This window comes from Penicillium brevicompactum (genome assembly GCF_028827555.1).
Source record: "Penicillium brevicompactum strain IBT 35665 chromosome Unknown utg000004l_segment0_segment0, whole genome shotgun sequence".
NCBI lineage: Eukaryota > Fungi > Ascomycota > Eurotiomycetes > Eurotiales > Aspergillaceae > Penicillium > Penicillium brevicompactum.
In genome coordinates, this window is record NW_026623207.1 from 364872 (window position 1) to 389458 (window position 24587).

The 24587-nt window shown below is 46.4% G+C and overlaps 7 protein-coding genes across 7 annotated transcripts; 4 read left to right on the forward strand and 3 right to left on the reverse strand.

Moving 5' to 3' along the window:
- Positions 1 to 1443: 1443 nt before the first annotated feature.
- On the forward strand, positions 1444 to 2412 carry N7506_005656 (HMG-box domain-containing protein; the record flags this gene model as incomplete). The annotated part of the gene is made up of 1 exon (XM_056954949.1): positions 1444 to 2412. One exon carries the CDS (start codon positions 1444 to 1446, stop codon positions 2410 to 2412), a length of 969 nt encoding a protein of 322 aa, XP_056811926.1.
- Positions 2413 to 7859: 5447 nt separating this feature from the next.
- N7506_005657 (uncharacterized protein) lies at positions 7860 to 8198 on the forward strand. Its single transcript, XM_056954950.1, has 2 exons — positions 7860 to 8043; positions 8083 to 8198. The coding sequence occupies exons 1-2, from the start codon at positions 7934 to 7936 to the stop codon at positions 8135 to 8137; spliced, it is 165 nt and encodes a 54-aa protein (XP_056811927.1). The 5' UTR covers positions 7860 to 7933; the 3' UTR covers positions 8138 to 8198.
- Positions 8199 to 9843: 1645 nt separating this feature from the next.
- On the forward strand, positions 9844 to 10428 carry N7506_005658 (uncharacterized protein; the record flags this gene model as incomplete). The annotated part of the gene is made up of 1 exon (XM_056954951.1): positions 9844 to 10428. The coding sequence occupies one exon, from the start codon at positions 9844 to 9846 to the stop codon at positions 10426 to 10428; it is 585 nt and encodes a 194-aa protein (XP_056811928.1).
- A 3911-nt stretch (positions 10429 to 14339) lies between these two features.
- N7506_005659 (uncharacterized protein) lies at positions 14340 to 15057 on the forward strand (the record flags this gene model as incomplete). Its single annotated transcript, XM_056954952.1, has 2 exons — positions 14340 to 14644; positions 14991 to 15057. 2 exons carry the CDS (start codon positions 14340 to 14342, stop codon positions 15055 to 15057), a joined length of 372 nt encoding a protein of 123 aa, XP_056811929.1.
- Positions 15058 to 15456: 399 nt separating this feature from the next.
- Positions 15457 to 19627, reverse strand: N7506_005660 (uncharacterized protein; the record flags this gene model as incomplete). Its single annotated transcript, XM_056954953.1, has 4 exons — positions 15457 to 17547; positions 17594 to 17793; positions 17886 to 19140; positions 19280 to 19627. The coding sequence occupies 4 exons, from the start codon at positions 19625 to 19627 to the stop codon at positions 15457 to 15459; spliced, it is 3894 nt and encodes a 1297-aa protein (XP_056811930.1).
- A 1867-nt stretch (positions 19628 to 21494) lies between these two features.
- N7506_005661 (uncharacterized protein) lies at positions 21495 to 22480 on the reverse strand (the record flags this gene model as incomplete). The annotated part of the gene is made up of 4 exons (XM_056954954.1): positions 21495 to 21920; positions 21978 to 22103; positions 22161 to 22332; positions 22452 to 22480. The coding sequence occupies 4 exons, from the start codon at positions 22478 to 22480 to the stop codon at positions 21495 to 21497; spliced, it is 753 nt and encodes a 250-aa protein (XP_056811931.1).
- A 917-nt stretch (positions 22481 to 23397) lies between these two features.
- N7506_005662 (uncharacterized protein) lies at positions 23398 to 24210 on the reverse strand (the record flags this gene model as incomplete). Its single annotated transcript, XM_056954955.1, has 1 exon — positions 23398 to 24210. The coding sequence occupies one exon, from the start codon at positions 24208 to 24210 to the stop codon at positions 23398 to 23400; it is 813 nt and encodes a 270-aa protein (XP_056811932.1).
- Between the last annotated feature and the right edge of the window lie 377 nt (positions 24211 to 24587).

Sequence of the window (24587 nt, forward strand, 5' to 3'; positions counted from 1 at the left end):
GCTGGAGCTTCTTCTCGGTGCATAGAATAGGGGGATCACGCTCTCGGGCCGGGATCTTCGCTTTTTCTGGTCGATATTGTCGCTTCTCAGAGGGAGATCGCACATCGGGCTGAAGAGGGAGGGCAGTGCAGAGCGTCATATGGCGATGATGGAAGGTATAGGCTAGCATGAATCTTCCCACGATCCTTCACGGTCATCATAGCCGCCCAGAGGTGCGGGTCGGAGTAGTAGCGGCCGTTGTGGAGCATCAGGATCTACCTGGCCATTGTGAGTAGCAAAGTCGCAGGATTGTAAAACAAAAAAACGCTGATATAGATGTGGCATCATAGGCACTAGATGCTGCCGTAACACGAAAAGCCTTTAATGCTCTTCTCGCCACTGAATGAGATTCTGTGTGGCTGTGTTGTTCTCGTACAGAAGTTGCACGATACCGAACTATGGGATACTTGATTTGTCATAAGTAAATCTATCCATGTTCATTTTAAGCGTGGAGGAATGGTCAAAATTGTATATCTGAGAGTCCTGATTTTTGCAAGATTCATAGGTGAAGTCAAGAAGCGGTCATAGTAAATGAGAATATCAATGACAACAGGTTGTCAGAGCCTTTGTGGCCGCCTGATCTGGCAGGCTCCCCAACGGTAGATAACTAACTAGATCTAGACCTCTCTCCTCTTCTCTTTTTTTTGACCAGGTCCCCCGCAATACGTGCGCTTTGTGGTACCATACGTTCATGCTCTCGTTCGAAACATGGTTTCTTCTTCAATACTATCAGTGGCTGGCCTGATACTACGACAGTACGCAGCTCACAAGATAGAGCATCTTTAAATAGAAAAGACCGTCTTAGCCTGTAAAACAAAACTCAAGAGCCTGGCCCTCTCCAGTGGCACACTACACTCCATTTGACTGGACATGTTTCAAGAAACCATCTTCTAGCCCCCAAATCCACCTATAGTGCTTTCGTGATCAACCGGACTATTACGTGTCTCAGGGTGGATCCCTAGGGAACTTTTCCAGGTCAGAGATGCACGAATCAGCACAATCTGAAGCAAATTGTAGGATGTTATTATTCAAGCTCCGTCAAAATCTTGTCTAATTCTTCCTTCATATCAACAGTCTATCTTGTTTGGCTTTCCCTTTTTCTTACCAGACTTTCTGCTTATCAGGAAAAACCCTTTCACTTTCCACTGTGTCCGACTCGACAAACCCCAGGTGAATACTGGTTCAAAAGAAAAACCTAAATTACAGGCACTGATCCCTGCAGAACTCAAGTAGGGTTATAGCTTTTTCGCTGTTGCTCATTTCCCCCTCCCCCAACCTGCGACTACTTGGGCTATTTTGATTACATAATTAGTCGAGTCCATATAAAGTCAAGCCATCCGCTTGATATTCTTTTTTGTTTATCCGAAAAAGACATCGAACTACCGTGGCAGAGTTATACTCGCTATGTCTCCTGCAAATGGAGACATTCCTCTGAACCCGTCGAGGTCCGGCTCAGCTCCCAAAGCCCGCCGCACTGATTTGCCTTTTGAAAAACCTAGCCAACGTCGTACTAAGGGTCAAAAAGCCCCTGGTCTACACGTGGTCAAGAAAACCCCACTGAGCAAGTTGGCTGGGGATAGGACGCCGATTCTTATCGAACAAATGAAAGATTGGATACTCCGTTCCCTCGAAAAGCGCATTCAGGAGGCCAAGGAGAGAGAGAAGGTCCCGCGGCCTATGAACTCCTTCTTTATATACCTTTCGATGTATGTCAAGGTCATCAAATCTCATTTCGGAGTGGAAAACCATCAACTTGTCAACCAGATTGCAGGAGCGAGCTGGGGTGCAGAACATGAAGCCTTTAAGAAGCAATTCAAAGATATGGCCAAGTCCGAGCGCCAGCGCCATGCCTTAGCAAACCCAGAGTACAAATTCCAACCACAGTCGCGACAATCATCATCTTTGGGCAAGCCTACAGCACAATTACAATCCAACGGGTTTCCTGAAAACGACGGCGAATGGTCTCACAGCAATGGGCCTGAGACAACCACCCTAAACCCTGTCTATAACCCGTCCTGGGGGTATAACGCTGGAGGTATACATGATGCTTCCACATGGCTGTTTGTCAGTGAGCATGAAACACGATTACAATCCTATGGATTTTCGGAGAGCGACGGTGAATGGTCTCACAGCAATGGGTCTGAGACAATCGCCCCAAGGCCCGTCAATAATCCGTCCTGGGGGTGCAGTGTTGGAGGTATACAAGATGACACTTTTGTGGCTACTGGAGAATCCTTTGAAACATACAGTTGCAGTGGCTTGGTTGGGATCCCTTCCCCTGGGAATTGCGACTTGATGTCCCTGGATGCCATGAAGCTATTTTCCTTCCCAGCACATTTATCTGATGATAATACTTGGGGTCACCAGTGGTGAGGATGGGCGTAGCCTGATCTGTCAAAGATATTCGAAAGGCACAGAATAACAATCAACTTTTAAACAATTCATGACCATAGATTCCTCGGTACCTGGTGTTGGACTAGATTTGCGATTGCAGGTTCAAAGAGGTAGCAGTAATTGATATTCGCAACACCGTTTAGCTTTCTGGTATACGGTGGCACTGTCCCCAAGCTTGTTTCCTATCCAGTAGATTATTTCTCAAACGGAAAATGCTTTGATGCGACACCAGATCAAAGCCGCCTGATCTTGACAGCGATTTGACGGTCAAACGATGATTCGGGCTCGATTCATACGAAGTTGATGATAGTAGCATCAGCCTTGGTATATGAGAGCATCTTTGTGGATCGAGTACCTACTCTTTCTAGATAACCACCTTTAGTGCTAAGGGCTCAGCACCCAGGCGTGCTGACCACTGGCCAAAAGGCAAATCTGACAGAACATCGTGCTCCGTCATCCCCGAACCGATATATACCACAACATGCTACACCACACATGTAGTCGTAACATTTAGCCATCTAGTAATAGGACTCTCATGTAGATAAAAATTTCCCAACACAAGGCTGCTTCTGAGGTCAGATAATTCGGGAATCAACCCCAGCTCTCTTTAGGTTTCTGTCCTATCAGTCCCACGAGCGGAATGTTTTGAAGACAGCATATGTTTATAGGCATGATTTCACACCGTATAATTGGGGTTGCCTACCTGCACATCCCGTCGATCAAGTTGAACAATCTTTTTGGGAGATGGGCGGTAGTCAGGTGATGGAATTTGCCAGACCAGCTAGGTCTCTCTTTCGTTCTCTCTTCTCTTCTTCTTCTTCTGTTTTTTCTTGTTTTGTCAGAATTGAACTACTTCTCAGCGATCCGCTTCATCGTATATCATTTCTGCTATAAACTCGCCGGTTTCCAAAAAGGGCAAGCCATTCAAGTTCACCTATGATCTTATATGCGTGGCATTTACTGTAAGGCAGATAAAGCTTCAAAAAGAAGGACCAGTCCTACGAAAAAAACCAATAACAGGGAAGAAAATGAGACGAAGTGAAAGGAGAAGAGTGAAGATAAATGGTAAAGAGTAAGGAATGGAGTAGAAGGAATGTAGAAATTTATATACAAAAGTATCATATGACAAAAGAGATCTTATAGTATGGACAATCATCTTATTTATTTCCATAATCTGATAGTGCATAATGCTGTAAAGATAAACCTGGCCCAGAAGATGGGGATTTACCTGATTCCTTGAGTTGGAAGTGAGGGCTTTTATGCCTGATAGCTCGGTGCACTAGGAGGATAGTGTTGTTAGGGTTATGTGTTGCTCCTTGTCAGAGATCGATTGTGGAAGAGATGGCTGATATCACGAGGTATGATTGATGGGAGTAGTCGTCGGCATGTAAAAGAAATCCCAGCATCTTCAATAAAGGATGTGAAAACGAGGTATAGCCTTTAAGAAGCCGCACCGGGTGACATTTCAATTGCAATTTATTCAGATCCAAAGTTGGCAAGCGCGGACTCTACGCTTGCAGACTCCCACAGTGTTCCCTCTTATCGCCGTCCACATGTAAAGAGCGTCATTTAGTAAGGTCCGAGCTCTCTGGAGTGGAGTCGTTTTCATCAGACTTTGAGCCTTAGCGCCACTAGCTGTTGAGGGCAGAGCTCTTTAGTTCGATCCTATGATCTCTTCTTTTTCTTCTTCCGAGTTTGGGTGTGCAATTCGTGTTTGCTCTGCGATTTATGTCTGCTTCTTGGGAACACTATAGACAAAGATACTGTACCTTTTTGAAGTACTTAAACTATATTTGACTTTCTTATCGTTGCAGGGGCTGCATGCCCTATTAGTAGTACCTAGAGTAGTCCGGGCCACTAGTATCGCCAGCACCAGAGAGGACTCATATTCGAACCTGGAGGATATATTTCTTTGGTTCAGCTCTTGCAGCAGATAGCAGATTTCATTTGGTTTGGAATATGTACATTAAGACATTTTACCAACTAGAGATATATATTATATGAATGCCTTGGGGATATGACACGAGATGATTCCGAGATTAAATGAATATTAACACTCATGTTCCAAGTTTATAGCGAATCACAACTATATACACTGTTCTATTATTGCGAGACAAAAAAGCTTCCAAATGCTGCAAGTATCCAAAGGATGCACAGCATATTCCCAACCAGCTATATAAAGATACCTACCATATAGTACGTTCACATGGGAAAAGCCTGGGAGTCTATAGACCCGGAGCCTACGAATCCGAATACTTGTTAATATGACAATTTATACGTATATATCACGACAATCTAGAACTGACATCCTTTGAGGAAACCTTAAGAGTTGATTTCCATTTAGCAGATATTTAATGTCAGAACTTTTGGACATCTCCAAAATAGGTCTGCATATCAAGATCCCCAATCAGCAGCTTTCTTCGTAGCAGCTCTCTCTTTTCTGGTGAATTCTGGGATTAATCATTGTTGATGTAGTCATGACTGACTTAATAACTTGGTGTATCTAGTTTCATTCGTGCTTTGAAGAAGATCGTGAGCTACTGAACTGACAGTAAATAAAAATATTTGAGAAAGTTGCTCCATACAGCATCACTTGACCGGGATCTGCCGATCGGTAATGTGACCGGGCTGCATGTATTACTAAAATGGATGTCGGTGGTGTACCGTGTTGTCTATGCCCGGCATAAGATGACAGGAAAGAGAGGGAAGTAAGGGTGAGTGAAGAACTGTTTCTAAGCCTTGCACATGCACACCAGCCTTTAGTGTCTCTAGGTGGCATGATGAAGTCAAATCTGCCATTGGTAGACGAGACACTGAACAAGTGCAGGTTTATTGCCTCGTGTTTTGGACGCATTCACCAATGCTCATGATCAGAGAAGGTAGGGGTTGTGGAACTGTGAAAGACCGGCGGTCATAAATTTGCACAGCAAAATTATCACAACTCACCACCCTCAATTTGGCGTTGGGGGCCTCATGTTTCTGATCATGCTAAATAGCAGATCGTACGTCATTGCAACCGTAAAGGTTATACTCGGTGTGTAAGAGCGCCTAAATTGAGTAACCAGCCTCAAAGGTTTATGGGGATCAAATCAAAACACAGGGGGCAATAGCTACTCTGGTAAAGGGGAAAATTCCAACGTAACCAAAAGGCATAAAAGTAAGATTTGCGGACAGAAAATGTAGGGGCTGGTAATTAAAGACGTTCATTAACTTGATTGCATGGGAGGAGTGATGATTCGACGGAGCACTGTACTTGACCTGGTCAATTTATTTCTAGACGAACGATTATCTTTCAGTCATCCAGCTAGTCTGGCGTGTAATCTGATTTATCTTGTCATGCTCCATCCTCCGATGGTGCTGTGCATCGACTTGCACACAAGATCTCTTATCAATCCATACAATCTTTTCGAAACCGCATGGAATTAATATGTAAGTCATATACGTCTAATTTTATCTCTTCTCTATAGTCTAGGCGTAATAATCGGACTATTCTTTACTGAATGAGCCAAAATAAATTTAAGGGGAAAAAGGAAAGATAAGAAAATGCAGAAATGCGAAAATCCGTCATTGCACACCTCACTCACGCCATACCTCTATCCTGACAAAATCCAACACACATGACAAAACCTCTCATAGAAATATATCAGATTGAAGTCTCATGTGACCAGGCGCTCAAGTCTGACAAATACAAACAGAAGAAACCAGAATTGTGGCGTGAAATACGGATGAAATCAGGGAACATAGGTGCATCAACGAATGCCCCGACACAGTAAAAGATTTGGGTGAACGTTGGCTCAGGACTTGCATAGACCCACGGGAGTATAACCATCCCCCGATGCCGTTAACCAAACCCATAAAAATGTAGGATGCCGTCAGTCGAGATATACTCGAAAAAATAGCGTTGTAGATCGAGACGCTGCATAAAGCCAATCCTCCAAATCCTCCAATTACCAGCACTCGTTCATTCTTTTCTCTTGGCCAGGTTATCAAATAAGTGGCACAAACCACGCCGCCGAGTGTGACTCCCAACACAATGTAATTGATGTTCCCGCTACCAGTAGTCTCTAAAAGCAAGACCGATACAGATGTTCCCCATATGTGTAGAATAATTCCAATATGGTCCAGCAGAATGTAGAAAGAAGGGAGCTGCTTTGCCGAGTCAAGCATGTAGTGGCAAGTCGTAGAAGTTCCAAAACAAAAGAGGTTGGCTAAGAGAGAAACCAAAGCTCTATTCGCATTGCTTGAACGGAACTGAGACACATGGTAGATAAAATAAAGCAGGATTATACTTCCGCATAAATGATATTTGGGGTCAACAGAGCCGCTGGTGTGGACAGGCTTATATTGTAATGCGCTTCGGGGCTTCGAAAGGCAATGGCTGGCTTCCATGTCGACAAACTGAGTATTTTATGGCAACACAGGCAGACTACAAGGCTTTTCAAAGTAGATGGGGCGGAAGGTATTTAAAATGGTGGTAGAGCCTGGGCGTAGACACCCTCTTCTTAGTACAGAGATAATCTGCCGAATACTAGGCTCGGTGGACCTCATGTTTTAGGAAATCACTCGAGCGTACAGACGGGCTCGAAATCAGTTTCACCAACTTGTTCTCTTTGAATGCTTCTCAACATCTATTTTTATTAACACTAGGCCTAATGTAACTACTGGGCTTTCATTACCCTTTTTCCTATTCGACAGTAATCGATGGACTAGTCCAGATGTAGGTCGAGATGGGTCTGGCCAAGACTGAAGAAAGAACCAAAGAGAATAACATGGTGAAACTAATGTCGGGCGGACCTGTAAAAAAAGCCTTGCAATATGATTCAATGCTACTGTACCGTAGTCTCGAATGCGTAGAATATTGATACTGACTGTCAGATCTTGCTTTGCCGAATAAGTAAATTATTCTATTGATGTTCGCGTCGGGACATGGTACCTACGCTGTTCCAAACTACTTTGCTCTGCTTTTGGTGGGATGCATCTTCACGAGATACGGAGACCGCATTAAGTACTGTATGTGAAAGGAAAACCCTTCTACCAAAATATCTGTAGACTAGTCTGTGAGCTGAGTCTAACTCCTCCTGTAGGGTACAGACGCTCCTGCTAGGGTAAAATATTGCCCAAAATGACCCAAAACGAAAAATACGCCCTTGAGTTAAGAGCAAAGAAGGAGGGAGGTATCTTTGAACACCATTCCTGAAAAAAGGGTATTAAACTTCGGGCATCCCATCATTATATCACTGAAGCCTTAGAAGAAAATCATTTTGAAAGCCCTGATTAAAAAAAAACTCAGTTTTGTCAATTTGAGCAGAACGCCGAGACACCCAATACTTCTGCTTCTTACTTCGGCGCCATCAAAAGCCAAAAGGCTTTGAATATTGATGGCGCCAAATCCACATCGGCACAACAGTTTCTTCCACTCTGAACAGGAAACTTGGCCACAACTATGACGAGAACATCCTGTGTACGGACGCCAAAACTCTGAAGACGATCAAGATCTGGGATGCGCACGCCGGCGCCTGTCTACAAACCCTCAGCGTCAGCTCTACCGTCAATTTGTCTTTCGACCCCACCGGTTCTTTTCTTCACACTGGTATTGAATTCTCACCCTTCGTGACTCGCCGACGACTGCCGCTATGACTGCGACTGCAGACGCCGCTTCAGAACTCCAATTGCCAAGGCCAAACCAGTCGTCGCAAAGTCCTGAATATCAAGGTTTTGGTATCAGTTCTGATGGGTTCTGGATCACAGGAAGCTCAAAAGAATTAATTATAGCTACACCATCATATCGCCCAATGTATTCTGCTGTTGGACGGTATGGATTAGCCGTGGTGCCTGGCTGTCAGTCTGGACGTGTCTTGGTCTTCGGATTCGCGCCTGAGGATCCCAACTGAGCTTTTTATGGCCAATATTTCGCCAAGATAGGAAGAAATTAACAATCTCAGCCCGGCATTGTGTTACCACGCACTGCTCTTTCCCCCGGACGGCTGTGGTCGTCACCTGATGGTCGGTCTGAGCTTAGAACGGCAACCTTCCGTAATAGTTACAGACGGGCTGTGGGGCGGCTACTATATTAGGCGGCTGTTGTTTATTTAATACACCACATCACATTATCGTTATTCTGCCTGTATTCAACGTCTCAATTTTGTGATCTTTGTACCTTTCTTTCCGCCGCCAAGAATTTCGCCAAGCTCAACACCCGTATCTTTCTTTATTGTGATGGCATGAAAAGATAATGACCGCGACTGAAAGGGCCAAGTAACACAAGATTGTCCTTTTACTCATCTCTGACGCCTTGGTGGGTGATCTTGGTGTCTCAGTAGTCGACAGCCGATCTCCTAGTGGTATACGAAGTCGTGTTTTTTAGCATCGTGACAACGTATTTTTAATATTCTCAAGATCAGTGATACGAAAGGTGACCTGATTGATGTATTCACTTCTCTCAGATGACAATTAGTATGTGGTCAGAGAACAAGGATGCGCGACAGTGCAGGTACCTCACGGCTGTTTCATCACATAGGGCGTTCCATATCACCGGGATGGGGGCTACCGGTGCCATCTTCGATATCGCTTTTAATTTCCTACCGAGGTAATGCAAGGGTTTTCGGAGGCATGCAGTATCATTGAATACTCTTCAATGCTTCTACGTAAGTTTGTAGATGATAGCATAATTTGAAGTGATTCCTCAAAGACCACTAAAGAGGACCGAAGTCAAGAATAGTTGTCCTCGTAGCGATGACGCGGTAAATTGATAATCCGGAATCGCGACTCCACTGCACTTTTGTCTTCCGATGACACATTTCTTGCTTGTATCCAGCTATCGTTATGGCAAAGCAAAGAGAACGTCCCTTGCTTCGCAATCTACAAAAGGAACTGGGCTTTGAACCAGAGCAATTGCCCCAAAATGACCATAGGGCACCTTATTTCTACTCAGATCTATCACCCGCCTGGAACGACATATACCACATAACAGAGAAAGAGCTACACGAGCACCGAAAGGCTAGACAGCAAGGGCTCGGGCCATTAAGGAATTTAGAAAGCTCACTTCCAAAGCTTGGCCGGAGTCATGTATGTAACTCATCTACGTCCACTTTGAAATATTTTCCATGCATGAATTGTCTAACCCCAGAAGACATTTTTTGGTGATGAACAGAGCCTCGTCTTGAAACATGAGAGGGGCGTTGGATATTTTCAATACTCGTTACATCTCACGTTTTCTTTTGGACTGAATCTTCTCTTCGCATTGACCAGCACTGAGGCGTTTGGAGTTCAAATGTTGGCCAAGGTATCCGATCCCTTTAAACGCGCTTTCTGGAACATGCTCTTTTATTTACTGAGATAATGAAGCTTCAAATCAATTGCTTGAAGGTAGAACATGGTCCATGTCTACGGCTCCCGCGGGAACTTCGGAACATGATCTATGATCATGCTATCCCTGAACATCCATGGAAAGCACTAGATCCATCTGTCTTTCTTGAGAATATTTTCCCCGCCTCTATTGGAGATTTGAGTGGATTCTACTTTCCATTCAGCCCATCTATCAATACTCTCCACGTTGACAAGCAAATACGTCACGAGGCGCTCCCCTTGGTATACCGAAACATCTCTTTTCGCTGGTCAGATATTGATGATTTTATCAAATTTGCGCTTTCGATCGGTACCATTGGCCGCAACAACGTCGAATCGTTAGAGCTATCATGGTTCAGTAGTAGTGGCTCGGAATACCACACGAGTGAGGGGGAGCCCGAGTTTCAGACGTCAATATGTATTCAATTACTGAAACAGTTCCGTCGAATCAAACATTTACGACTTAACTTCGACGATGAACTGTTTACTGTGCCGACTTCAGACCCCAAATTCGATTTGAGAATCCTCCAACTTGGTTCTTCTATGAGTGGAATCAAGTCGGTTCAAATCTGTGGCTTTGATGAACCAAACTTGGATGAGAAGTTTGAATCTGCCAAGTGGCTGAAAACACAATTACAGTCTATCCTCTAACGGTGATGTCAATGGTCCAGATCGTTGTCAGACGCACGTCCTTCATTCGGTCCATGGGGCCGGTCCCGCTTAGTCAGGAAGAAGTCAAAAAACCCGGGCCAGTCCACGAGAAAGTCCACGGGAAAGCTCTGGAGTTATGTGATCTGATTACCCAGATATTGAGCGCAGACGCGAATTTTGATGCCCACAGTGCTCCGTACTCTCATCTCTCATTATTCCTAACAAATCGAATAGCTTTGGGGTTAGGGATATGTAAATGGTCTCTTTGGGAGTTATTTTGTCGGAAACGGCGCTGATTGAGTTAACTGAGTACACCTGAGCTATCCTCACAAGGCACTGTGGCAGGCTCTATCATTTGCGAAGTATGGAAGACGGAATAATTTATTTGTATTTAAGAATTCCTTTGTGAAAAAAAGCAGTGCCAATAAGGTATCCATTTTCGTATGGGACAAAAAAAAAAAGCCTATTGTTGCGTACAAGTCCAGACCGGCATCGACATAGTACTCCTTACAGGAAATGGAATACTCGTGTCAATTGCAGATGATTTCTCAAGTGGTAGCCCGCACAGCCTGGCCAGGTATCATCTGCCAAAGTATTAGCCTCCCCATGAATGAATTTACCTAATCATTGATAAATGTACAATTAATGATGCAAGCGGTGTTTGGGTTCTTGCCGTGAGCTAGCCGGACCTTCAAACGGTGAGCCTGTTAATATGAAACGTATGCTTTCCTCCTAACAGCTTTATTTCCTTACCTTCCAATGTTTTCGACATTGACTTGATGTTAACGAAATCTTACTTTTAGCTTTGATCTACAACTTGATCACTTCGTTTTCTAGTAAGTTAAATGCACAAGTTACGGAGCTTTCCTTCAGAAACGAACTATGTCGAGACTCGAAAGGCCTGGAAAATGACAAAAAATACCGGCGATAGCCCAAATTTTTGCTTGTCTCAGTACTATGATTGGAGCTTAGATCAGTCACTTACTAAGGGGCTTCACAGCAGAGCTGCCAATCTTGCAGAACGAAGTTCTCGTAAATCTACATTTCCAAGAGCTTGTTCCGGGGGTCTCTGGTCTTCCATCGCAAGACATTCAGAATTTCTTTTGGGAAAATTATTTTCTTGGGCGGACGATTTGAAAAAAATCTATCAAAACCGACAGGATGGAACTCAGGCTTTTGAAAAATTTGACCTAGGTATATGGACACTTTCTCTTGTTTCCCTTCTAAATGACAACATGTAGTACATATTTGAAAATACACCCGCAGATCCCTTTGTACAGGCTGCAATTGAAATTGTAAGTCACAGCGCGACAAACACCTTTGGTTGATGCGAGATGCCAGGGATGGAAACCAGTCGTAGAGAAACGAGTGCATTCGATCCTCGGCCCGCTCACTGCAGAAATCTTGTCCTCGGTATATCATCATTTTCAATTTGCTGAAGTGTAAATGCGAGCTCATTACGCAAATTTGCGACCTTTCAGGAAGCTCACAGCCAATACAAGGGGAACAAATCTCTCATTGGGACTGTTCGAGACGTCGTTGGTGCCTTTTTCGCTCCTATGTTTACGTAGTAGCAAAGGAGCCCCTGAGATTTTTGTTCTTGACTCACAAGCTTCCATGGCTTTACCTTATTTGATCACATCAAAGGTGCTTGGGTTGATTGGTCCAGAGCTAGATCACCAGACAAGAATTCATGAGCTGAGATAGGTATAATTCGCTCACCCTGAGGCTTTTGTTCAAGAATTTTCAACCCACAATCTAGAGTAGAAGGAAGCAAGTCCCAAGGTCCCGGGTCCAAAACTTCAAATTATTGAGCATGTGGAATCAATCTTGGATTTATACCTACCTAAGTAGATATAACTTGATCATCGCTCTTCAAAGCAGAACTTGATACTCTTACCTAGATATTGTTTTTCAGAAATAAAGAAATAGGAATACATATGGAAGAAATGGTATCTTGGCGTTGAGCTAGAATTTTAGCTGTTTATACAAGGCCATTGTCGCCCTGTTCTTCTTGAACCTTTTTGACAGAAGCTAAGGCACCTCGTAATTTAAAATGTTAGGCTATACTCTTCCTTACCACTCGTGACACCAGGTGTTATTATGAGATAAATAAAATGGGAAGGAATGTCGCTCCATAGAATCCAGGGACATCAAGTCGCAATTTCCAGGCCAAGGCACTCCAGGCAAGCCATTGCAACTGTATGTTTCAAAGAATCCTCCAGAAGCAGCAGTCGTTGACAGGACTTGGGGTGGTTATTTCAGGCCCGTCGGTAAGAGGCCATTCACCGCTGTGCTCAAGACACCAGTCAGATTGTAATCGTGCTTCAGGCTCGCTCGCAAAAAACCTTGGGAATCATCAAGTATATCCCCAGAATGGGTAATGGACAGGGCTTGGGGTGGTTGTCTCCGGCTCATTGCTGTGAGACCATTCACGGTTGATTCAAGAAACGATAGTATCCTAATCGTCTTTCAGGCTCGCTCACAAACAACCTTGGGGGATCATCAAGTATACCTCTAGCATTATACCCCAAGGACGGGATATCGATGGGGATTGAGGTGGTTTTATCAGACCCATCGTTGTGAGACCATTTACCGTTGTTCTCAGAAAACTCTTTGGATCGTAATTGTGCTGTAGGCTTTCCCAAAGATGACGGTTGTCGCGGCTGTGGTTGGAATCTATAATCTGGGTTTGCTAATGCATGGTGCTGGCGCTCAGAATTGGCCATATTTTATGGTTCTTTCTTAAAACCTTTACTTTCAGGTCACCCAAAGCAATACGGTATGCCCTGGGTGAAATGTCTACCGGGTATTAGACATCTGACCCGGCATACAGTGATGTTATGCAGCGAATTGAAGGGCAGGTCACGGATCAAGAAGAAATGGCCACACAGGTTTTATCATGGATCACCTGTGCAAAGAGATAGCTCACCACAATCGAGCTTCAGACAGCTCTTGCTGTAGAGCTTGGCAAATCTCATATTGGCGAGGAAAATCTTCCAGACTTGGCGGATATGGTCTCTGTGTGTGCTGGTCTAGTCACAGTCGATGAGCAGAGCCATATTATCCGGTTAGTTCACTTTACAGCACAGGACTACTTTCAACAAGCCTGGAGCATCTGGTTTCCACAAGCAAACCATGAGATCTGGAGTACACGTGTTAGATATGTGTCATTCGAGTCGTTCCGGTCGGGCGCTTGTCCCAAAGATGAAGACTTCGAAGTACGAGTGGACGATTATACTCTTTTATCTTATGCAGCAGAGCACTGGGGTCATCATATTCGACCTCATCTCCTAGATAGGGATATTTTGGCAAGCCTTTTAGATGATACACGCAAGTTGGAAGCCTGCGTGCAAGGGCTGTATGCACGGAAAGGATTTCCAGATCATCGTGGTACAGTAGATTTCGAAAACGGATTCCCCTGTGGACACTAACACATTGTTTCTCGGCCCGTACCCGAAACCACCCTAATCTGTATTCGGCTAAAGCGAAAATGATTATGTCCTAAGAATAGAATGGCTATAAATTTCAGAACCGTTTCATTACGTATTATATTGTATATTACATGAAACACCTATACACTGCCCCTCTCTCTATGCCTAACATTCCATCCTTTTGCAGCACCACCTTTTGAGTGAAATCATATGCACAATATGGCACCGAATCTACCTATGTCAAAGCTATATTTTATTCGTGATATGATACAAAGTCATTCACTAACAACGTCTCAAATGGCTGACGCAGCTGAGTGTAGCGAAAAGACGATCAAAAATACTCGCAGAAACCTGCGACTGTTTGGACAAATTCATGCCCCCTCAACTCGTATCGGTCGGAGACGAAGCATAACACCACCCATGTTAGAAGCGCTCTGTGACCATCTGTTGGAAAAACCAGGCTTGTACCTCGAAGAGATGGTTATCTTTCTATGGGATGAATTCCAGATGCTAGCGTCAACCTCTAGCATTAGGAGGGCTCTCGTATCCAAAGGGTGGTCCAAAAAGACTGCTCGGCAGACTGCGAAAGAGCAGAACGCCGATTTACGAGAAATATATCTTCATAACCTCTCTGACTTTGAGTCATACCATCTTGTTTATGTTGATGAATCTGGATGCGATAAGCGCATTGGGTTCCGACGAACAGGTTGGTCACCACTCGGTGTAGCACCTCGGCAAGTGTCTCAGTTCCACCGTGACGAGCGCTATCAAATTTTGCCTGCGTATGCCCAAGATGGTATTTTGATGAGTCGAGTCTTTCGCGGCTCGACGGATGCCGCTGTGTTTGAAGACTTCGTTGATGAGCTCCTTCGTCATTGCGGGAGATGGCCAGAGCCAAAGTCTGTTCTGGTCATGGATAATGCATCGTTCCACCACTCCGAGCGGATTTTGCAGATGTGTGCTAATGCGGGAGTTAAACTGGTTTATTTGCCTCCGTATTCGCCAGACCTAAACCCGATTGAAGAGTTTTTTGCTGAACTCAAAGGCTTTATACGACGCAATTGGTGCTACTACGCAGAAGATCCAGACCGAGAATTCGCCTCCTTTCTCGAACGGTGTATCAATCAGGTTGGGACAAAGAAAAACAGTGCTAGGGGCCATTTTCGGCACGCAGGCCTTAGTGTTGAGAATCTAGATGATTGCAATTCTCCTTCGGATGACACCATACAGTGACATAAAGCGATCGATCCTACATTCAAACCTATTTTATTATCATCATCTGCCTTCGGCCACCCGTGCGGACCAGTACCGGTGCCACATAGACCAACAACGTAGGCCATGTGACCCGTAATGAGCGATCTTTACCTCAGAAGTACTCTGTGGTTCCATTACGTAGCGATTTCTTCACTAAGCAGCCTCTATGGCAAAAGCTAGCTATTCATATGGATTAGCGACTCTATTAGGTACTACTAGAATTTTATGGAATATTCAGCAAGCAGGATAGAGCCGTATAAAGTATCCCCTTCACCCAGGCCTTTCTTTTATAAAGGGATTAGAAAATAGATGAAAAAGAAAAACCAAAAATGATTGAGTATTACATACTAAATCCAATAAAGGAAACCCGCCCTGATGCATGTCCTAGGGCGAGTACATTACCGTTTATCTTGAACCTACTAGGTCGAGACTCGATAGGAAGCCACAGAACCCTTTTGCCATTCAATGCTATCCACTGGCGGTGCTCAATAGAGATGGTTGGAGTCGCGTGAGATAGATGGGTCGTAGAGGAGAAGGCCACTGAATCAACCCCGCCTGAATGGCCTTCGAGGGTCTGGGTGAGTGCGCCCGTCGCTGGGTCCCAGAGCCGCACTGTCTTATCATAAGAGCCGGAAACTAGCAGGCGGCCGTCGGGCGAGAAGGCCACTGAATCAACCACATCTGAATGGCCTTGGAGGGTCTGGGTGAGCGCACCCGTCGCTGGGTCCCAGAGCCGCACTGTCTTATCCTTAGAGCCGGACGCTAGCAGGCGGCCGTCGGGCGAGAAGGCCACTGATCCAACCACTTCTGAATGGCCTTCGAGGGTCTGGGCGAGCGCGCCCGTCGCTGGGTCCCAGAGCCGCACTGTCTTATCCCAAGAGCCGGACGCTAGTAGACGGCCGTCGGGCGAGAAGACCACTGATCTAACCGCTTCTGAATGGCCTTCGAGGGTCTGGGTGGGCGCGTCCGTCGCTGGGTCCCAGAGCCGCACTGTCTTATCCCAAGAGCCGGACGCTAGTAGGCGGCTGTCGGGCGAGAAGGCCACTGAATTAACCGCATCTGAATGGCCTTCGAGGGTCTGGGTGAGCGCGCCTGTCGCTGGGTCCCAGAGCCGCACTGTGTTATCCCAAGAGCCGGACGCTAACAGGCAGCCGTCGGGCGAGAAGGTCACTGAAAAAACCCTTTCTGAATGGCCTTCGAGGGTCTGGGTGAGCGTGCCCGTCGCTGGGTCCCAGAGCCGCACTGTCTTATCCCAAGAGCTGGACGCTAATAGACGGCCGTCGGGCGAGAAGGCCACTGATCTAACCGCATCTGAATGGCCTTCGAGGGTCTGGGTTAGCGCGCCCGTCGCTGGGTCCCAGAGCCGCACTGTCTTATCCCTAGAGCCGGATGCTAGTAGGCGGCTGTCGGGCGAGAAGGCCACTGAATTAACCGCATCTGAATGGCCTTCGAGGGTCTGGGTTAGCGCGCCCGTCGCTGGGTCCCAGAGCCGCACTGTGTTATCCCTCGAGCCGGATGCTAGTAGGCGGCTGTCGGGCGAGAAGGCTACTGAATCAACCGCATCTGAATGGCCTTCGAGGGTCTGGGTGAGCACGCCCGTCGCTGGGTCCCAGAGCCGCACTGTCTTATCCCCAGAGCCGGACGCTAACAGGCGGCCGTCGGGCGAGAAGGCCACTGATCCAACCACTTCTGAATGGCCTTCGAGGGTCTGGGCGAGCGCGCCCGTCGCTGGGTCCCAGAGCCGCACTGTCTTATCCCAAGAGCCGGACGCTAACAGGCGGCTGTCGGGCGAGAAGGCCACTGATCCAGCCGCATTTGAATGGCCTTCGAGGGTCTGGGTGAGCGCGCCCGTCGCTGGGTCCCAGAGCCGCACTGTCTTATCTCTAGAGCTGGATGCTAGTAGGCGGCCGTCGGGCGAGAAGGCTACTGAATTAACCGCATCTGAATGGCCTTCGAGGGTCTGGGTGAGCGCGCCCGTCGCTGGGTCCCAGAGCCGCACTGTCTTATCCCAAGAGCCGGACGCTAGCAGGCGGCCGTCGGGCGAGAAGGCCACTGATCTAACCGCTTCTGAATGGCCTTTGAGGGTCTGGGTGAGCGCGCCCGTCGCTGAGTCCCAGAGCCGCAATGTCTTATCCCTAGAGCCGGACGCTAGCAGGCGGCCGTCGGGCGAGAAGGCCACTGAATGAACCGCTTCTGAATGGCCTTCGAGGGTCTGGGTGAGTGTGCTCCATCCTTCCTCAACTTGTGGTAACTGACATATCCAAGTGGGAAGCGACCGTTTGAACTCTCTACGTATTATTCCCGTTCGGGGGGCAAATACAAGTCCTGCGCAATAAACTTGAAGGGGGGCCAGATCAACTATCTGGCGATTTTTCAGAATAAAGCGCTTTGCATCGTGAACGAAATCAGAAATCAGAGAAGAGTCGTTACCCTAAATTTGTCAGTGCATATCATCTATGATTTTCTTCGGAACTTACCGATATGGCCGTTTGGAGTAGATCAAGAATACCTAATACTGCTGACGTAAGGCGCAGTAGGCTCATTGCTTCCACCCAGTGCAAAAAGTGCACCTGGAGAAATCGATAAACATTGTGCATCATGCTAGGCAAGTCCGTGCATTGTACCAGATGATGCGCCCAGTATCGACAGGCGTATTTCAGTTCGGGGGTATGTAATGCTGAATCGAATCATTGCTAATTTCATTCCATTGTATGCCTTCGCTTGGCAGTTTGCAAATGTTTTTCTCTAGGCTGTCCTGCATGATCTTACGGCATCGTTCTGCAAGACGCTGGTTTGCATACTTTTCATCGATCCAGAATTTGCTTTCGTCTTCGCGGTGATCCAAGAGAAAATCTCGGAATGACAGATGGAGGATCCTGACTGGTGAGTCGAAATTGTTTGGTACACCGAGCACAGAGTGGAGCTGGTCTAATCGACATTTCACATCATCCGAGTCTCTGTCTATTAGGTGGCTAAGGGAGTTGATCGAGAGCGGAGTGGCAAGAATAATGATCATCCCGACTATCTCCTTGAACTCTTCGAGCAATTCCCGTGACTCTGTTTCATTTTGGCCAGTGAGAAGTTGCTTCAGCACGGGAACATAGGTGCTGTCCATCTTAGACACATAGGTTGATTGGTCTGTCAATATTGCCTCAAGTCGCTTTTGAGGGTTCCATTTTACATCACCGATAAAACGACATATGGTAGCAGCTGCAATGAACAGAGGGACGGCCCTATCAACCAATATCTTGGTAGCTGCGGCTCCGGGCCAGTCTGGTGGAAATGAGCGCTTCTGTTTTAGGCGTAGGAACTGATCCTCAAAATACAAGGATATGTCATGCTCTATCACTGGCTTTTCGATCTCATGGAGGACCAAATCCTGGTGGGCATCGGTGATCCCTTCGAAGCCCAGCCTGATCGGCAACTCGGGTCTGCTTGTCAATAAAAACCGTAGTTGTACAGAAGTTGACTTTTGAACTCGTGGCAAGAGTCGGAGAATAATCCTTATATCGTCTTCTGAATCGCATTCATCTAGAGCATCAATCACGATCACTCTTCTTGTGGTCTCTTCTTGCTGTTCAATTCCACATAGTGGATCCAGTAGAAGCCGTTCAAATTGTTCTCTCAACACCTTTTCCGAAATATTAGGGTCATCGTCAATTGCTTTTTGAACTCGAGGCAGCATTTGAGGTACTCTGTTGACCATTTGCTCGGTCAATGTTGGGAAAAGCCTTTTTGCTGTCCCTCTGTCCTCTTCGCCTCTCCGAAAGAAGAAGCTGGCCCCTAGAAGCTGCTGCTCCTGAAGACGGCTTGCAACTGTTTGGGAGATTGTTGATTTCCCTGTCCCTGCCATGCCGTTCAACCAAAATATGCATTTTCCGTGTGGCGATTTTGCCCACTCTTCGATTTCTCGAAGCAGATCAATCCGGGTCCCCGGGAGACATTCACTATGTTGATTGTCGTAGGAGTCGAATGCTGCTTGTTTTGCGGTCTGTAGTCTGCATGGATCAAACTGGTAGATCTCCTGAGTCAGCGTCAGAGTTGGCCCTTCATATGAATAATTAAGAGATCGGATTTCGGTCCGGAGCCTACATTTGATCAACCTGCAAGGACAAAGCAAATGTTGTTTTGTACGACTCAAGCTCCATGATAGCAAAATCTACCTCGGACCGAGCCAGTGGCCATTTTAAGGCTCGAAGGCCCCATTTCCTCATCTGTTTCTGCGTCGTTTCCGGATTGATTCTCTCTTTCAAATTTGTAAGTGCTGAGGAGCATTTGGCAATATTGTCGACCAGGTCTTGCGTAGCAGTAAGTTTGTTGCCATCAGATCCACGGATCAGCTCATCGAGAGAGTGAAGGACTTGGGAAAGGGCAGCGACCTTCTCTTGGAAACGCTGAATATCCTGCTTCGCGCTCTTGACGTTATTGAGATATTTTCCACATATTTGTAAGATAACTCCGGTTAATTGGATAACTGCGATAACACTTGCTGCACCCGAAAGTGGATCCATGCTTAACAAGCCTTCCACGGTATTAATGATATCAAAAGTAAAAGTAAGATGTCGCGAAGGTTGATAGACAAAAATGGAGCTTACGCCCCTCAAAGAGGGGTAGGCATCAAAGTGAGGCTAAGAGCAAAAGTGGACCCTGATTGGGCGCTTGTCCGATCGGTTAAGCCACGCAACTACAGTACCACAGGGGGTCGTTCGTTTCTGTCCAAGTGGAGACTCTTGCACCCATTGGCTGCGCCCGGCACAACTGGGTTCGAAATGGCATCAATAGAATGTTACGAATAAGGGACACTTGGGAGAGTGAGAAGATCGGTCGGGGGGCCAGTGAGTGTGTATTGGGGATTGATGATTTGCAGAGACCCGCTATCAGCTTCCATGGAATTCCATCGAATTCTCGTTTTCATTGTGTAATTTACGAGCAAAAGATAATACCATGCTCAGGCGTTCTAAGTATCCATCAATTTAATGCGGCCCGCTCAATGATTGATCTGGGCCAATGCAGCCGATTTCGAGAACGACTATACCGCGCAGGGTTCAGATGTAAAACAGACCAGGTCAGAAGGGAGCCTAGGCGCATGGCGGGGAATTATTGCTGATCGAGGTATTCAGCCATCGACAGCAGCCGCCGACGGTAGAAACAACCTCAACAATGAGCCCACACAACATGAACGACCCGAGATTGTCATATCCAATCAATAAATCAGCAAAAAATATTGCTGGTCGATTACTACGGTACTGCATCCTCAATACTCCAACACATTTTTCGAGTGAATACGAAAAACCCTTTGACTCGATATCTTCCGCAATTTGTTGCTGATCGTTCCAAGCATTACCGTAATGACCAATATCAAAAAAGTGATGCGCTAAGGTGATTCCATCATCATTGCAGGCCCTTTCATATCCGTCACATTAGCTATTCCTGTGCGTATGGTTGCATTCGCTTTCTTGTTTTGAATATTAAAAAAATAATTCTGGTCAGTTTACGTGACTTAACAAACGCCAAGACATTCAGTAGTTACAGGATGGATCGAAATCAGTTTCACCAATGTTTTCTGATCGATTCTTTTCCAAGCCCTATCTCCAAACACGCTAATCTGTATTCGGCCTAGCGTTATCACAAATATTGGATTGTATTGAAAGGTCATGTATGTGAGAACGCAGTGATGTAAATAACATGAAATACTAGTACAATTAATAAGTCACCACGTTGTGTTACGCACGACTAACTGATCGTCGCTAGGTTAGGTAGAATCGGGAGATACTTCTCTGATGTCCTGCAGACTGCCAACTGTCAACGATCTGTCTCTCAACCGTACCGTTGCCTATCCAGGCCTTATACGGGCTTAGTCCTTTTGAGGGTATCGAGGAGCGATGCCAGGTAGAGCGCCGAATAGATCTACACCGGGGTGTTGGTCGATTCGTAGTGTTTGTCAAGTTATAATCAAGTAATCGAGTCTCCGAAGTTCCAAAGGTAATCACAAGTAACAATGTATGATTGAAGACGAAGAACTAAACTAGATACATGAATGAGTGTCCTTATATATCCCTGAGTTCTTCCTGTGTAGATGAGTAGAGTGTAGATGAGTAGATTCGGCTTGGCAGAATCTACATGTCGACCTTTTACCCTTCTACTACCTGCATGATCACGTGGTGGCCAACCGTTCGACTACCAAACGAGGTATACTTCGGGGCGGTTGACTGGAGGCCGTTCCTGGCCCCTGCGCACAGGGATTTGTTGGTATGTATAGGTACATGTGTAACCCCCTGTCACTATATATAAGCATCTAGTCAATAAGCACTTATTTCGAGCTATCAAACTATCACTAACTCGTGACGTGTATTTTCATGTGCAGGAATATTTCCGATATCACCAGTGCATCCAAAAGTCCGAATCATCGGGGTTTCGTCCAGTTTTGTCCATCCATTCTCCCACATAGCAACCCTTCCCAAAAGCCATGGCTACAGCCTCACTTGTACCCATAGTGGCGAAAAAGGCAATCATGCGCGGACTGGTCATTGACTTCAATGTATCCCAGGGGTCAACCTCTTGTTCCTGCTGCTCCTCCTCCGCAGGAGGAGAAGGGGGACACCATGCCTGCGTGCAGAGAGTCGCGGTCAAAATAAGCGATGAGCATTTTTGAAGCAGCGGGTTGTTTGGAAACAACTTCGCCATGAGTGCTGAAGAATCTGCAAAATCCTCCAGGACCTCTTCTGCGCTACGGTCTTCATTGACCTCGTCGACTGCCACCGTCTCATCGCCGAATAATTCCCATGGAAAGTGGTCGCGTAAATCCTAGGGATCGTTTTTGAGCTTTGTACTGCTATTATTTAAGCCAATTTCATGACTTACCATGATCTCCTCTGTGAACCCGTCCATTGCACTGGCAATAGAAGCCCCAACGCTATCAGGCCAATTGCTTCGCGAGGGTGCCTTGCTGTAAAGCACAGATGCGTAGTTTCCCAGCTCCGTCATCAACTAACGCGCAGCCATCTACGTTAAAAAGCCACAATTGAAACGGGGGATCACACCTACCTTATCGAGAGCATCCCCAACATCTTTGGTGTCTTGCTTCGTCCACTGGGCCAGTCGGTCCTGCCAGTTACCCTGAGTGAGGCGATAAAACATCACTGTCAATTTTGACAACGCATTCTGGAGGGTGTTTATCTCCTTCGCCCATTCCCGCTGGGTGTGTTGTTCAGCTGTTCTTAAGTTAGTTAAAACTGCATGGTTCTCTCTCGGTCGAAGTAAAATAAAAGGACGGCTAGATAACCTTGAGTGGTATCGCGAATTTTCTCGGTATCATTCTGGACTCGCGCCACGAACCCGTTGAGGGCCTTGACTATGGGCATCATCTTGGGTTGGTATCGGGAAGCGTTTCCTCTGCGGTCGAACAAAAAAAAGGAATGTATTTAACCTGCCTGTCGTCAGGGACTTCTAGAGTTGACAGCAAGCGTTTTATGTACGTGCATTGGAAGCAAACCCCTCAGTCCTGCCCCTGTGAAGGAGATTTCCATGCTACGTCATGCTCTACTGGATTCGACAGAGATCTGTAGGATAGATGGGTACAGATTGACATAATCGGTGAAAAGAGAAAAAGTGTTGGCTGTGTACATAGTCTCATCTGCACCATTGTGGATAGAGACTATTGATTGGCGAGGAGGAGCCTTCCAGGGCCCACCTTTCAGCTCTCCAAGCGTCCCTAAGGATTCGAGAATACATACATATTACCGTGGCATATATGACGCCACGCATTTTCATGCATAGGAACTCCCGAAAGAATTTTACGCTGACTCAACAACCACACTAAGTGGTCACTAGGTCTACTTAGCCAGTAGATTTTATAGTCAGTAGTATAGGAAGCCTATACTGTACCTAGCCCTGGCGGTGTATGTAAATGGACGCTATAAACATTAAGTGGGGTTGGTAAATCGTCGATCCAGATAAGATCGTCATGATGATGACATAGGCCATAGGCGTGTTCGATCTAGGCGATTGAGAGGGCGACACACGGACTATTAAGGCGAAACTTGACCACTGACAATTCGATGTTCACTCCCTTCAAACAATTTACGAAGCGCAGAACAAAATTAGCACTTTCACCAATCGATTGCCTCTGGTTGGTTCCTTTCATACCCGTATCACGACTCGTTGCAAGCTTTCTACAGGGCACTGGCACTGGGAGACAGGCCCTCCCGATTCATGCAATTACTGTAAACATGTTCGCCATCTTTCATATGCCGTAGTAGTTTCATGGCTCTGGAATCGCAATTCAAAGCAGTGGCAAGATAATGCAATGCAGTGTTTCCATCCACCTAGCAGCCTTTACGATCGCTAGCGGCATGAATTCCAACTCGTTCACCAACTGTTGGCTTTCTTCGCTTTCCCGTGGTTGTTCAAGAAGCTCTCGTGCTTCGGATCTTTCCATGGGGTTTATCTCAACAAGGCCCCTGTGATCGACCATCTTCAATGCCGTCTCTCTAGTCCGACTCGTGATAATGATAGATCCATTTTCGCTTCTAGGGACATATTCCAATGGTGGTTTTGTTGTGGTGTTCGTTAGGCCTCTCGTCGGATCTGCTTTGCCTGCCGCCGCAACCGTGCAAGGAAGCCGATCGTTATCGACACTATGAGGGGAACAAACCCATTTCCCTGTCTTCTTATCCCGAAGCCAGTTTTCGACCAAATTGAATATGTTGGTCTTGGAATCTTGACGACCCGGGATCTTAACCTGGTCCGCGATGTCCCGGAAACTTTGCTCGAATCGGGCTTCGTTGCTCGCATGGACCCAGAAAATCCACGTTGCCGGTGATTTGGATCGGACTTGATAGGAGTACTCGATCGCAAGTTGCAATTTTCTTCGAGTTGTGAGCGATAGACTGTGTAAAGGGCCACAATACCCTTGCCCAACACCGCCGAGGCCAATCAGCGCTATCCTCGACCCCGCGACCGAGTTCTTACTGTAGATCTTATCAAGCAGTGTCTCGCGACGGACAAAATCTGGATCGCGCGTAAATGGCACAGTTGACAAAGGGCTGGAAGTCTGCCGTGAATGTGCCATAATTGATTCCCACCTGGGCTCCATAGTTGACACCAGAGTGACTTGCCGACGCCATGATCGTATGAATTTGCCTGTCTGTAGTTCATTACAAGCTCTTCTCTGGCTCTCAACTGAAGGAGGGGTACGTCATGAGGTGACTCGGCTCCGCGGCGCTAAGACAGGAGACCAGAGTTGCAGGCATTCCACCTTCCCAGGAACCGGATCGACCCGAGTCAGAACACCCAGATCAAGCGCAGCACGCGATAATCAGCCAGGTCCCGCGGGGTGAAAAGCATGCTTTGACAGCATCACTTCGAGAGCTTATTGCTGCCGGCTTTTTCAAATACACGATAGATACTTGGAGATCGCATTTCGTTGTTGCTATGGTGAAACTAACGTATGGTTTTCCAGCCAAGCAACCA